We start from the raw sequence: 14597 nt of genomic DNA on the forward strand, positions 1-14597 counted from the left end.
GAATAAAAACACAAAAAATATATCCAGTTAGGTAGAAAAGTAACTTATCTTGCCTTTGATAACATTTATTTGTTCTATATTTGTTTTTTGACAACTTTTTCGAATCTATGTGTACAGTAATACAAACCCGAATTTTTATATTTATTTTAAAAAATGTTTAGTTTTATTAATTATATAAGATTACAATTGTTTTAGTCCTTTACTGATATTTTTATATAGAATTATCTGCATATATAATTTTATATTATTCTTATACCAGTAAGGACACTCATCATCATTAAATATGCACTGGTGAGTACGCCTATTGGTATAAATATAATAAAAACATATATGCAGGGAACACTAGAGAAGTGATATACTACAAGAGTATATTTTTCAAATAAATATTAACATTTATTTTATACCTACACAGACTCAAGGTCAGTGTCTCATTCGATAATTAAATTTTTTTTTTTACAGCGTATGAGTTCGCATATGTCTTTTTAAATTAGAATTATGCGAAAATGCAAATGAACACACTTGACAGGAAAACGGTTTCTCTCCGGTATGTATTCGGACGTGTTTTTTCAAGCTTGAATTTTCAGAAAATGCTGAGCCACACACTTCGCAAGTATACGGCTTTTCCCCAGTGTGAGTTCGCATGTGAATTTTTAAATGGGAATTGTTTGAAAACGAGGAATAGCACACTTCACATGAGTATGGTTTCTCTCCAGTATGTGTTCGCAGATGTCGGTTTAAATGCGAATTTAGGGAAAACGCTGCATTACAAATGTCACAAGCAAAGAGTTTTTCTCCAGTGTGTGTTCGAAGATGTTTACGGAAATTTGTGTATTCTGAAATTGCCAAGCCACAAACTTTGCAAATGTAAGGTTTCTCGCCACTATGCGTTTTCACGTGTGATTTTAACAGAGAACTGTTAGAGAATGAGGATTCACATATATCACAAGAATAAGCTTTTACGACTGCATGCGTTCGTTTGTGTCGCGTTAGATCAGAACTACTTGAAAATGTGGAGTCGCATGCCGTACACGAGTAAGGTTTTTCCCCCGTATGCCTGCGGATGTGTTTCGTTAAATCGGAACTCCTGGAAAATGAAGACTCACACACTCCACAAGAAAAGGGTTTTTCTCGAATTGTTTTCATTTTTACTTCAGCAAGTAAATGCTCAGAAATAAACGGATCCATTTCTGGCTCTAACACCTGATTCCTATATGAGATACATAGATATCCGTATGTTCACTCAAGATTCGCATCTACTGCTCAAACGTTGAGTTAGTTAAGAAGGTAAGAAAGTTATTTTTTTCTTCTTGCAAATTGATTAGTTAACTATATGTATCTGGATGTAATCAAGTTATCAAAAACCCAGGGGACGGCCGGGGCCTCTTTTAGGGCTAAAACTTGATTTCTATATGAGACACAGAGATAACCAAGTGGTCAAAATTTTCCACCTCCTTTAAAAAAAACAAAAAAAAACCCAGAGATATTCGTGTGTTCAGTCAAAATTCTTCTCTCTTCATCATTGACTTAATAAAGTAGTAAAAGACACTAATTTTCCTTTCTCAATTGAGGACTCAATAATGTTGTTGCTCCTGGGGCTAATACTTACTTTATATGAAATATCTGAGTTTACAATAAGGAGTTTCTCTCAAATTTTAATTAGTAAAATTTGAAAGAATACTAACTTTCCTCTCCCCAAATGGGTCAATTATATTATAGTTTATCTTTATTGTCGTTTTTTTTCTGAATTTTGCTATATTCCAGGACGATAATTCATCTGGTCTGGTGGAGTATCCAATAAAGTGCTGTTACTCGAGATAGCACTATTCCTTGTAGTTTGCTTCAGTAATTAAGTTATCAAAATCCAAAGGATCCATTTGATCTTTGCACGAGATACAAAGATAACCAAATGTTCAATCAAAAATCTCCATCTGAGAGTTCAATCAATTCACTTCCACCTTTCATGCATAGAATAAAACCATGAAAAACAGTAAGTTTTCACTCACCAATCGACAACTCAATCACGTTTATCTTTGTTATAATCTTGAACATAAAAATTCACATAAGAATGAAGTTTTTTTTTAATTTTCATTTTTACTTAAGTAATTAAATTCTTAGAAATCAACAAACCCATTGCTGGGGATAACATTTGATTTCTATACAAGCAGTCAATAAAGATTATCCTCCAGCTCTTAACGTCGAATTAGTAAAGACATTTTTCCTTTATTTAACTTTTGAATCTCTAGTCATGGTTTACTTATAGGGAAAGTATTCAGTATATAAATATCAGAGTTTTTAATCAAGATTTTTTTCTTAATTTCAAACATTAACTTAGTAAAGAAGCAAATAGCATTTTTCCTCTCCTTAATTGACTGGTCAACTCTGCTATAGCATATCTTTCTTTTGGTCTCAATCGGTTCAATGTTGTCCTGACAAATCCCTGTACAAAGAAACATTAGACACTCGAGGATAGTGTCTAGTAGGCATTCAACTTCTCCCCAGCTAGTGGGCATTCAACTTCTCTGTATATAGTAGACATTCAACTTCTCTCCATCTAGTAGGCATTCAACTTCTCTGCACATAGTAAGCATTCAACTTCTCTCCATTTAGTAGGCATTCAACTTCTCTCCGTCTAGTAGGCATTCAACTTCTCTCCGTCTAGTGGACATTCAACTTCTCTCCATCTAGTGGACATTCAACTTCTCTCCATCTAGTGGACATTCAACTTCTCTCCATCTAGTGGACATTCAACTTCTCTCCATCTAGTGGACATTCAACTTCTCTCCATCTAGTGGACATTCAACTTCTCTCCATCTAGTGGACATTCAACTTCTCTCCATCTAGTAGGCATTCAACTTCTCTCCATCTAGTAGGCATTCAACTTCTCTCCATCTAGTAGGCATTCAAGCTTTCTACAGTATGTTTGCATGTGAAACGTTAAATTAGATTTCTGCACTTTCCACAAGGTTTGTTTCCAGCATGTGTTCGTATATGCAGTTGTTTTTACTTCTATAATTACTGGAATGATGAAGATCTTCCTAAGATTCCAGTTTCTTTTTTTCAGCTTCTACTTTTATAATAATAATAATTAGCTACTAATTTGACAATACAAATAATTCCTTTTTTTTTTTCATTTTAGAAATCAAGGGGCTCCTTTCTGGGGGTTACTCTTATCTCGATATGCAATATATAGATATTAGTATTCAATCAAGATTTCTTTTCTTAATTTCAAACATTGAGTAAGTAAAGAAGCAAAGGACATTATTTTGTTTCTCCTCGATTGACTAGTTATCTATGCTTTAGCAAATCTTTCTTAGTCTCAATGGGTTCAGTGGCAAGAATTCATCTAAATCGTGTTACTTGAGGTAACATCACTTGGAGAAGGCACACCATTCCTCGTCTGTGTCAAGGAAATCTTATTTTAGGCTTCAAATGTTATTTTGAATATTTGGTCTGAATTTACTTGTGGCAGAAGTATCCTTATAAGAGTTTATTTTGCACAGGGAGACGTTACTGATTTGAGGATATTGTCTAGTAGGTAATTCTTTTCCTTCAATTCATACTTTATGATGTTTTTCAATTCAACCTTTTTCTCCACTGTTCGAGCATGCAATAAAGATTCTCCTCCAAAATTAGAGTTTGTAAAGCAGTGAATTTTCGTTTATATTAAGCTTATCTTTGTGTTCTTTTATTTAATTTTGATGAATTCCAGCACAAGAATTCTACTAGTCTGATGGTGTGAGATTGTTTTTTTTTTTACATCATTGACAAGACTAAGGATTTTCTCCAGTATCAGATGTAAATGTGTGTGCAAAACTTTATTAAATATTTAATGTGTGTACAACATCACAAAAATAAGTTTTTCCTTCCCTGCATATTCTTGAATCACAACTTGAATAAATGCCGCTTCCTCTGCCTCGCGTGTCTAAATTTGATGAGTTAGCAATAACCTGTGAACAAATAAGAAACATTGTTAAGCTCAAGAAAAAAGAATTCATTTAAATTCAAGCATTTTCATTATATACTAAATCCAGCAAATTAGTGAATTCTCTTGAAAAGACAGCAGTCTTTAATAGATTCTGACTCTCAAACTATACAGGCATCATGGATTAGAATAATAGCTGCGATGCTTTCTACAGAGTCAAACAACTTCTCACACCTGCCAGCATCAAATATAATTTGAAAGCTACCATTTACTCATGCATGGAGTAGTGCTGCCATATCTGCATGAACCATTAATCTCACACTCTTAAACCGCGTGCAAAAGTGTCCTATCTGATAGGTTCCACATTATATAGTAGGCTCAAACCCCTGTCCGTTCTATGCGATGTTTAATTTACAATAGAGAAGAAAAGGGGTGAAATAACACAAAATAATCAACTGTTACCAAAGCCAATAAAAGTAGGCTGTGGTTATCTTAGTGTTAGGTTTAGTTGGGTTTTCTACTGTCTACCAGACTTCAGCACCTGTCCCTTCACTGCAATGTTAAAGTCCTGTGCTTGTTTTATTAGTAGTTGCATAGAATTTCCCATATAGAAGAAAAGAGGTAAAAAACACAAAACGATTAACTAACTGTTATTAAAGGCAGGAGCTGCTAGAAAGGACTTATCCTGCCTTGATAGAGTTCAAAATAGACTTTGTAGCCTTGTGGGGGATGTCCTTTTCTCTTCCCTGCAACCTCTTTCTCACAGAAGAGATGTTGCGAGTTTGTCTCTGCTTTATCGTTATTTTCATGGCAAGTGCTCGGCTGAGCTCCATTCTATGGTCCCCACTAGCCAAATTTCACAGGAAACACCCGTCTAGCAGAAAACACTATCACTAATTTTCCCCACTCTTTATCTGTGCCTAAACCTAAATGTAGATTCCATGAGAAAAGCTTCTTTCTTAGATCTGCACGCCTATGGAATTGTCTTCCGTTTTTCTGCTTTCCAGCTGACTACAATATGGCTGTCTTCAAGTCTAATGTAAACAAGTTTTTGATGAGCCGTTCCAGATAAGTTAACAAATTTGCCGAATCTCCATTACTAATGGTTACTATATTGTCCAATTTCTACTGTACACTCTTGTACCCTTATCCTCGAGTGACTTCTTGGCCTTGATAAGTGGTGATGCCTATGTAAAAAAAAAAAAATGAGGTTCTGGTTATCTTAGTGTAAAGTTTAGTTAAGGGTTTGGTTAGGATAAGTTTAAAGTAAGGCTTTCTTTTAGTTTAAAAGAGTATGACTGCCCCCTCTCCAAAAATATAAATAAAAATAATTTAACTTTCTCATGAAAAAAAGAAGTTATTTCATTAATTTTTTTTTCTATGTTTGTCATTAAAAAGAAAAATATGGTGAATGATTTTCAAACCAATAAAAATATGCTGAAATTTGTATATATAGTGTCCTGGTAGGCAATCATTAATTTTGCTGCTCTGGAATGAATTTTGTTTAGTTTTTTTTTTTTTTTTTTTTTGCTTGATTGTCTCCCCTGTGGTCTTGCCAGGTCACTAATATATAGATATACCACTTTTTCAATGATCTGAAATAATAGCAAGAAGAGACTTGATTCCAAATATTTCACATGTTATATCACCACTCTTTCTGGTCGATGTTTGCAGTACATGTATGTGCTAATTCAATAACATTAAAAAATTGTTTCACTATGGAATTATCCTTTAAACACTTTCTCACACCTGAAGTTATTCTCTATCTCTACAAATCTACTAATCAGGTCATGTAAAATATACTTTGAAAATCCAACGTTTGTTAAAGTTTTAAAGTTCTTGAATAAGAAGTAGACAAAAGTGTCAGAAAGTTAATTTCACATGTACAGGTTAAATAGTATTACTACTTGAGGTAATATTTTCTTTTATTTAGAACGGACTTATACGGCCTTTTCATTCCTTTTTTTCTTTATTATTTTAGAAGATACACATATGTGTATAAATCTAAAAAACGTAGATTCCATGAGTTAAGAGTTAGTTTAGGATAAGTTTAAAGTTAAGTTTTTTTTTAGTTCAAAAGAGTTGGAGCCCCCCTCCCCCCAAAATTAATTTAACTTTCTCATGAAAAAAAAAAAAGTTATTTCTTTAATTTTTTTCTTCAACAAAAAAATATTTTTCTCATAAAAAGAAAAATATGGTGAGTGTTTTTCCTGTTTTACTCTGTTCGAATGCTGCCATGTTTTGATTTTGATGCTCTCTTATCAACTGACCTTGCTACTCCAACTGTTCTACATCTACTTATCTAGGAACTCTCATTCATCATACTGCACAGACATAACCGGTAGACTGTTTCCTTGATCAGCACCTAATGAAACTACAATGTGATAATTAACCGAACAGTGGAAAATTGTTTAAGTATCAGGTCTGTTATGGCCGACTTCGGTGATCGTGGCTCTCCAGTCCTCTTTGCATTCAGTCTTTCTGCTGAGATCTATAGTCATGTTTCTAGCGACCCTGTTAAGACTTTGTTCATGGTCTTTCTCTACTCTTTTTTTTCCGGCGATTTTCCCTAACATCAAGCTTTTTCCACGTTAATAGGCATTTCCACTTATCAAGGCCGAGATGCAACTCGAGGATAAGAGTTATTGACTAATAATCTACTGTACTCTGCCTTATGCACGACTTCTTCATTTGTCTTCCTTTCTGTCCATGAGATTTGTGGAATTCTCCTTAAAAACCATATCTCTGCTGCTTCCAAACAACTTTCAGCTGCCTTTATTACTGTCCCACATTTACAACCGTAAAGAACAATTGATCATATGTAGGTCTTCAAGATTCTGATTTTTGAGTTCAGTTTTATGTTTCTGCTTTATAAGATGCACTCCATGCTATGGAATGGTGGATTTTGCCATTGTGATTTTTTTCTTGATTTCTGTGTCACTCTTATCATCAGATACCAGGTATCTGTTTAATGATATTACGATTTCACAAAGTGGAGGCGGCAAAAAGTCATTTGGAAGCAGTTTTAGACTTAACAAGCAACACACCATTAACTAATATTTTCTCTACCACTCTCCCTCAACCCAGGACTGTATCCTAATCAACAAAGTCTCTGACAGCATAGATACAGCACTTTACCTTGATACTAGTGCACAAGTACATGTATTTGGTGACTTCGATGTCCACCACAGTAATTGGTTGGATTCTCTACTTTCAGACACAGCTGGTAGCATAACACATAGCTTCTCTATATCTCATTCCCTATCATAGACGGTTACGTTTCCGACACGTTTCCCAGATCAGCAAGATCACTTCTAAATCTATTTTTGACTACAGTTCCCGATGATTGTGTAACAAATGCCTATAGCCCACTCAGGCATTTTTTAATTTTTTTTATTACATTTTCACCCCAAACAAAACACATTGCCACTTTGGTGTAGGAGGCTACTATCAGGGGCAACAGCTACTGGGATATTATATAGGGAGTTGGGCAGCAACATGTCGGTTCACGTTACACTTGAACTTCTGCATGTCAGTACAGTTAGGGAAGCAGGGACCTGGAATGGAATTCCAAAGTCTAGCAGTTCTGGAGAAGAAACTACTGGAGTAGAAAGATCTTTTACATCTAGTGATCTCTACTGTGTAGGGGTGGGATTTAGCTGCCTGTCGGGTTTGTCGAGAATGTTTATGCCATGGGGGCACAAGTGCTTGCAGTTCGTCAGAGCATTTACCATCAAAATACTTGTAGAACAAGCAGAGGGATGCAACATTTCGTCAATGGGCTGAAGCTTAGATGCCAGTTCAGGACCTATCAGAGTTGCGACTCTCTTTTAAACCATGTCTAGGAGCAAGAGACTAGTTGCAGATGCACCAACCCAAATATGACAACAATAGTCCATACATGGGCGAATGGTGGCCTTATACAGTTACAGGATACTTTCAGGTGTTAGTAGCTTTCTAGCACGGTAGAGAGCGCCCACCTTCTTCACAGCGGTCCTGGCAATGCTCTCAATGTAATTGTTCCAACTCATGTTTCCTGTGAACGTTAGGCCAAGGAGGTTGAAAGATGTACTTTCAGATAAAGAGTCATTGGCCATTGCTATTGGTGGTAAAGAAGGTTTCTTGTAATTATTGAAGGAAACAAGTTTAGTCTTGGCAGCATTATCCAATTTTGTCCCCATTCCACTACAGATTGGAGGTCATCCTCTAGTGTTTCTGCCATTTCTTTAGATATATGTTCATTTGTTTTCCTGTCATGCCTGTTATAGAATGTGGTATCATCAGCAAATATACCCATCTCAGAGGCAATTTTATCGGGAAGGTAATTTATGAATATTAGGAATAATAGAGGTCCAAGGATAGATTCTTGAGGCACTCTTGCATTTATATCATATTGTTTAGATGTACGACTGTCGAGGACAACCTGGATTTTACTCTTATCTAAGAAGGCTTTAATTATGTTGATCACACTGTGATAATTGTAGAAATCTATGGAAGGCAGATTTTCATTGTAATTGTTTTCTTGTTTTCTGCATGACTCTTACCATCAGATGTAATAGTTCAACCCAAGTGTATCAACCTGGCTAATGATTTCACCTTTACATTTGATATTGCATTTTGGTACTTCCACCTTTTTAGGAGATAACCATGCATTCTGTTTTTTTAATCATATTGTAATACCTGTACTTCATAGACTACTGAAAGACATTTGACAACGTACAACACAGGGATTTTGTCTCTGCCTAACATCAACCAAAAAGACCTTAGTGCCTTCAGAAACCTCTATTGGGAGCAGAAAGTGGCCATCAAGGTTGACAATAATTGCAGTGGTTATGGACCAATCTGCAGAGAAGTAAAACAGAGGCATGTTTTCTTGCCTGACCTAGTTAACATTTCAAGCAAAAGGATTTTACACAAAATTGAAAATCAAGGTGTTAGTGAAGGTGATCGTAACATCAAATTAAGATATGCAGATGATGCTATCCTCATTGTAGACAAATTACAATAAATACTGACAACAGTGACGAACGAGAGTGAGAAGAAAGGGCTGCAACAATGCTAAGAAGACAATACTTATGCATACATATGGCACTAGCAGGAAGACCTGATGTTGCCCAGAATTGAATGATGATCAACAAATATTTCACACTCCTATATTTTTATTGTCATCGAAATCCGTGAAATCGCCCGGGAGGAAACTTTGCATGCCTGCACACAGTAACTTAGTCCAAAATATGTTATTCTACATTGCACTCAAGAGAACCTACTGTTTCTTTTATAAAATTATTTTATATAAACTTCTTTCCAGTTAATGAAAAAAAAAACTTTAAGAAATTTATGTGCGGGGTTTGAACCTATAGACCACATCATGCAAAAAAAAAAACAACAAAAAAAAATAAACAACAAAAAACAACAACAAAAAAACATGCGCATTTTCAAATCTTATAAAATTCTTTGCAGTGAATGAAAAAAAAAAATTAAGAATATGCGAAGTTTGAACCTACAGACCATATAATGCAAAAATCAAAAAACATGCTATCAACTTACACACAGTAGAATTTTCACAGCCTGTTGTTCTATCATTTAGCTAAGCAACAACATGTAAAAAATGGCTTTACCGATGATAGATAAATTAAAATAACGGTTTCGATTATCGACTATCGATAATTATTGGGGGTATACTGAGACAAAACTAAATTAAGGTCACTCCCAGACTTACACACTAAAATTCTGTACATTTTAAAGAAAATCTGTTCAGCCGTTTTGGAGTTTATAAGGAACGAACACACACACACAGAGGGGGGGGAGGTATATAGTTAATTTACAATTATTATTACTAGCAGAACTCGTGGAAATTCCATGGTAGTTGAAAATTTTTAAAACATAAAATTAATAAAAATAAAATAAAATAACGACGAATTTAAAAGAATTTTTTAAGAATTTTTTTTTTTAACCTTTAAAAAGCTAAAAAGAATTGATTTAAAAAATTTAGATTTTTTTCAATGAAAATTTAACGCACACACTGCTGTTTTTTTTTTTGAATAATTTTTTTATATAAATTATAATGAACCAGATATCAATTCAAATTTAAAACCAATTTAAAATTTTTAAAAAAGAAACTATAATAAAAAACTAGTCTTCTCTCAACATAACTTTTTTAAAATTATAAAATAAAATAGCCAATTAAAAACTGTATACAGACAGCTATGTTTTTTTTTTTTCATTTTTCGGAAGGAAATGGTTTTAATGATAGTTAACTGATAAAGAGTGACTATAAAGCGAGGCAATTCGTTTCTCATTAATTAAGGTTTCTGATGATTATGTTTGAAATTAATATTTAGATTTAAAAATGCAGTATCTCAAAGCTAAATGTCCGAATTGTCTAACCTGCTGTAATATAATCATCTATTTCTTTCTAATGGGCGCATAACTTTGTATCTAGAGACAGTCGCAAAGGAAAATGAGAACTATGCCACAACTTTCCTTAGTGAATGTAAATTTTTATTTATTTATTTTTTTTTTTTTACATAGGCATCACCACTTATCAAGGCCAAGCGGCCACTCGAGGATAAGGGTTAAAGAGTGTACAGTAGAAATTGGACAATATAGTAATCGTTAGTAATGGAAACTCGGTAAATTTGTTAACAAGTAGAACGGCTCATCAGGAACTTGTTTATACTAGACTTGAACACAACCATATTGTAGTCAGCTGGAAAGCAGGAAAATGGAAGACAATTCCACAGGCGTGCAGTTCTAAGAAAGAAACTTTGTTCATGGAATCTATGTTTAGGTTTAGGCATAGATAAAGAGTGGGGGAAATTATTGATAGTGTTTTCAGATAGACGAGTGTTTCTTGTGAAAGTTTGGCGAGGAGGGACCATAGACTGAAGCTCAGTCGAATACTTTCTATGAAAATAACATTCATTTCTTTCATTCTACGCATCCAAAACAGTGGGCTGTTCGTCAGTACACAGCACCAGAAAACTCATGCTGTAAAAATCTCAATGGTACAGCAACCATTTTTACAAAGTTTGACATTTTTAAGGAAGTAGGAGAGAGCAGACTCTGGTGTTTGATGTCAATGGCAAACTGCCAGCAGCAGTTTCTTTTTCTTTCCCACTTCTTTCTCATATTAATTCTTATACCTGCATTTTAGTTTGACGTCATGCTTTAGCCACACTGTCATTTATTCTGCAAGAAAGTTGCGCGCATTAAAAAGTTATGCTTCTACAGAATTTGAACCAAATTATTTTTCTTTTCTTTTATTTGACTCGAACCTAAGTTTTAGGTTTAGTTCAGCAAAAGTTAGGGCACTTCTAAAATTTAAAATCCACAGGTAAATTTAGAAAGCCATTCTTAACATGAGGAAGGGAAGTGTTTTTTTTTAACTCTTATGTTGAGTGAATGGAACTCTCCTAAAATTAAAACAGTTTATGGATACTAAACTGCACTAGTGCCATAGTGGATTTGGTTAAAATTCTGTAGAATCAACTAAAACATGAAATATTTTTTTCTTACAAGGTAGTCACCACTTATCAAGGCTTGAAGGCCACTCGGGGATAAGGGTTAATAAATGTAAGGTGGCCGTTTAGTATTCGTTAATGGTGCAGATTGGGTAGAATTTGGATTATTTAAGGGGATGATTCTACAAAAAACTTATTTATATAAGACTTGAAGATGACCATGTTGTAGTGAGCTGGAAGGCAGACCAACAGAACAGAGTTCAACAGGCAGGCAGTTATAGGAAAGAGGCTTTGTTCATGGAATCTGCATTTAGAATTAGGCACAGATATAGAGTGGGGGAAAAAATTGTTTTAACATAGTATTTGCAAGTTAAATTAAAGTTTCATGATATCTGTTTTATTAAATTGTTAGGTGAAAGTACAGAATAGTTACAAAACACCCTCCTCTTCCCATGTTAAGAATGGCTTTCTAAATAATGTCATTATTTCAGTACGGTTCAATAAGTGCATAAGTACCAATCAATCTAGTATTACATAGTAAACAGAAAAAATTGTTTTAAAACTTTTTCATCTTAAGCGGTACAAAAAGAAAACATGGCTCTATGAGTAATAAAATAACATTTCCGATTCTGTAAGACGCCATTTTGTTAAAATATCGATTTTTCTAGCATATTTAGGCATTTAGAGTGGATTTTTTTGTGCTTGTTGAGCTAGAGTCGACAGATTGATCTTTAAAAAACTATGAAATTTTAAGCAAAAACAATATTACACGATTAATCGTTATGTCGAAATAGTAATATATCCAAAAATTACGAAAAATCCTTGAGTAGAAAGTTATTTATAGTTAAAAGTAATTTTTAAAGAAAGTTGGGTAAAATTGTATTTTTCTTAGATGTTATAAAGTAGACAGTGAAGAATTTACACACAGGGGACATAATTCTGAAGCACATGTTAAACTATATTTTAATTACGGCCAACAGCAATGGACATTTTATTTTTACTAAAATCGCAATAGCATTTGTTCTACTTGATTAATTTTCGTAATTTTTGGATATATTACTATTTTCGACATAACAACTCAGTACGTAATATTGTTTTTGCTAAAAACGACATAAAAAAATCGATCTGTCGACTCTATTGTAATAAGCACCTATTTTTTTTCTTCAAATTACATGCTAAATACTAAATAGATTTTAACTCGAAATGATTTCCTATTTAATAATCTTATACTTATGCCACAGTGGGCTGTCCGTCAGTACACAGCACCAGAAAACTCGTGCTGTAAAAATCTCAATGGTACGGCAACCATTCAGACAGCATTTTCAAATAATCTTGATATCTTTTTTATTATTTATAATTGTTAGATGAAAGTACAGAAGGTACTTTTTACTTTTTTTTTTTTTTTTTTTTTAGATATTTTACTATCCACAGTCCTTTGAAAAAGTTGTTGAAAAATCAAATAGATAACAAATAAATGCTACCAAAGGCAAGATAAGTTACTCTTCTAACTAGCTGGGTAGGTTTTTAGTGTTTCTACTTAATGTAAAATGTTCAATCGGCTCGAAAAACAAGCAAGTTCAAAGGGTTCGCAACCACAAGAAAAAAATGGTCGCATAAAAAATACATTTTTGTTGTGATGCTTGTTTTTTGAGCCGATTGAACATTTTATATTTTACCCAGTTGGGTTGAAGCGTAACTTATATTGCTTTTGGTAAAAGTTATTTGTTATATATTTGATATTTTTACCACTTTTTCAAAGGACTGTGGATAGTAAAACATAGCCATGCAGAATAGTTAAAAAAAACAAAAAACAACGGCACTTCTACACTATTAAGATGAATTTTCGGAAATCGTAAAACTGAATTTCACATAAAAGCAATGTCATCTACGTATTCTTCGTATTGTTAAGATGATTATATCCAAAAATTACGAAAATCGATAAGGTAGATAATTATTTATTAAAGAAAATAAAAAAGAAAAAGATCACAGAAGAGTTCAAAAAGAGGGGCAGGGGCACTTTTCCGTTTCGATTTAAACAAGATGACCGATTTTTTTTTACCTGCTACCACGATTAAAGTCGTTTTTGTTTGTTTGTTTTTTAATAATTCACTAATATTCAGGTAATATCGTCTGCATAATTTGAAAGCTACTATTGTAACTTATTAGAATTGACAAAAAAAAAAAAAATCAGTAGAAACCATCGTTTTTTATCTGAAAACTCCATTTATCGACTACAAAATTTTGTCCTAATAGTGTAGAAGCATCCCCCCAAAAACACCCTTCCCCTCCCCATGTTAAAAATGGGTTTATAAATAATAACGTTATTGTTTCAACGAGGTACAATAAGTACCAACATTCTTTAAAATAAAAATATTTTATTGGCTTGCACCAATTTTTACCGTTGATTTTCACATTTACAAAGCAATACGATAAAAAAAATATAAATAAACAAACGAAACGTAGATCAGAAAAAAATTTCTTCGAAATGTCAATGTATTTATGACATCACTTACCTTCAATAAAATTGTATTTAAAACAAATAATTGCTTAAAGAGATCTGCTAACGAAAAAAAAGTTTAGTCGGGATTAGAAAACGGCAAAGCAACCCCAAACAAAAAGGGGTTGGGGAAAAAAAAAAAAAAGAAAAGAAAGAATAGTCACGGTGAAGTCAATTCAAAATGGCGTTTTATGTTAATATTCCAATTGAATGGTGATGTCGCCCACCCCCATGTTTTAATTATTTTATTTTTTAATTATTTTTTTTTTGTTTCACAAATAAATAATAAAATATTGAAACAAAAAAAAAAATATTGAAACAAAAAAAAAAAAAATTATCTGACCTTTAATTCTAAAAGTTGTTCGTCGAAGTGTTCCGCTTTAATTTGCTGCGGGGCTGTATGACCGTGTCACCCTGCAGTAATGATTTCCAAAAGGATGAAACGCTAGTGTCTGTAGGTATTAAAAAAATATTATCATAATTTATATATATATATATATATATATATATATATATATATATATATATATATATATATATATATATATATATGTGTGTGTGTATGTATGTATATATATGTATGTATGGGAATATTTTTTAATTATCATAATTTTATATTATATATATATATATATGTATATATATATATATATATGTATATATATATATATATATATATATATATATATATATGGGAATATTTTTTAATTATCAT

At 33.0% G+C, this 14597-nt stretch overlaps 1 protein-coding gene across 1 annotated transcript; it reads right to left on the minus strand.

Annotated features, from left to right (window-relative positions):
* Positions 1-371: 371 nt before the first annotated feature.
* On the minus strand, positions 372-14055 carry LOC145269688 (uncharacterized). The gene is made up of 2 exons (XM_080125407.1): positions 13899-14055; positions 372-3947 (listed from the first exon to the last, which is right to left on the minus strand). The coding sequence occupies exon 2, from the start codon at positions 1183-1185 to the stop codon at positions 454-456; it is 732 nt and encodes a 243-aa protein (XP_079981533.1). The 5' UTR covers positions 1186-3947; positions 13899-14055; the 3' UTR covers positions 372-453.
* Between the last annotated feature and the right edge of the window lie 542 nt (positions 14056-14597).

The sequence above is a fragment of the Euprymna scolopes genome, chromosome 45 (genome assembly GCF_053919585.1).
Source record: "Euprymna scolopes isolate OS-2025 chromosome 45, ASM5391958v1, whole genome shotgun sequence".
NCBI lineage: Eukaryota > Metazoa > Mollusca > Cephalopoda > Sepiida > Sepiolidae > Euprymna > Euprymna scolopes.

Bases quoted from the DNA above. Each gene is read 5' to 3' on its own strand.
- LOC145269688 (XM_080125407.1), bottom strand. From the start codon at position 1,185: ATGGATCCGTTTATTTCTGAGCATTTACTTGCTGAAGTAAAAATGAAA.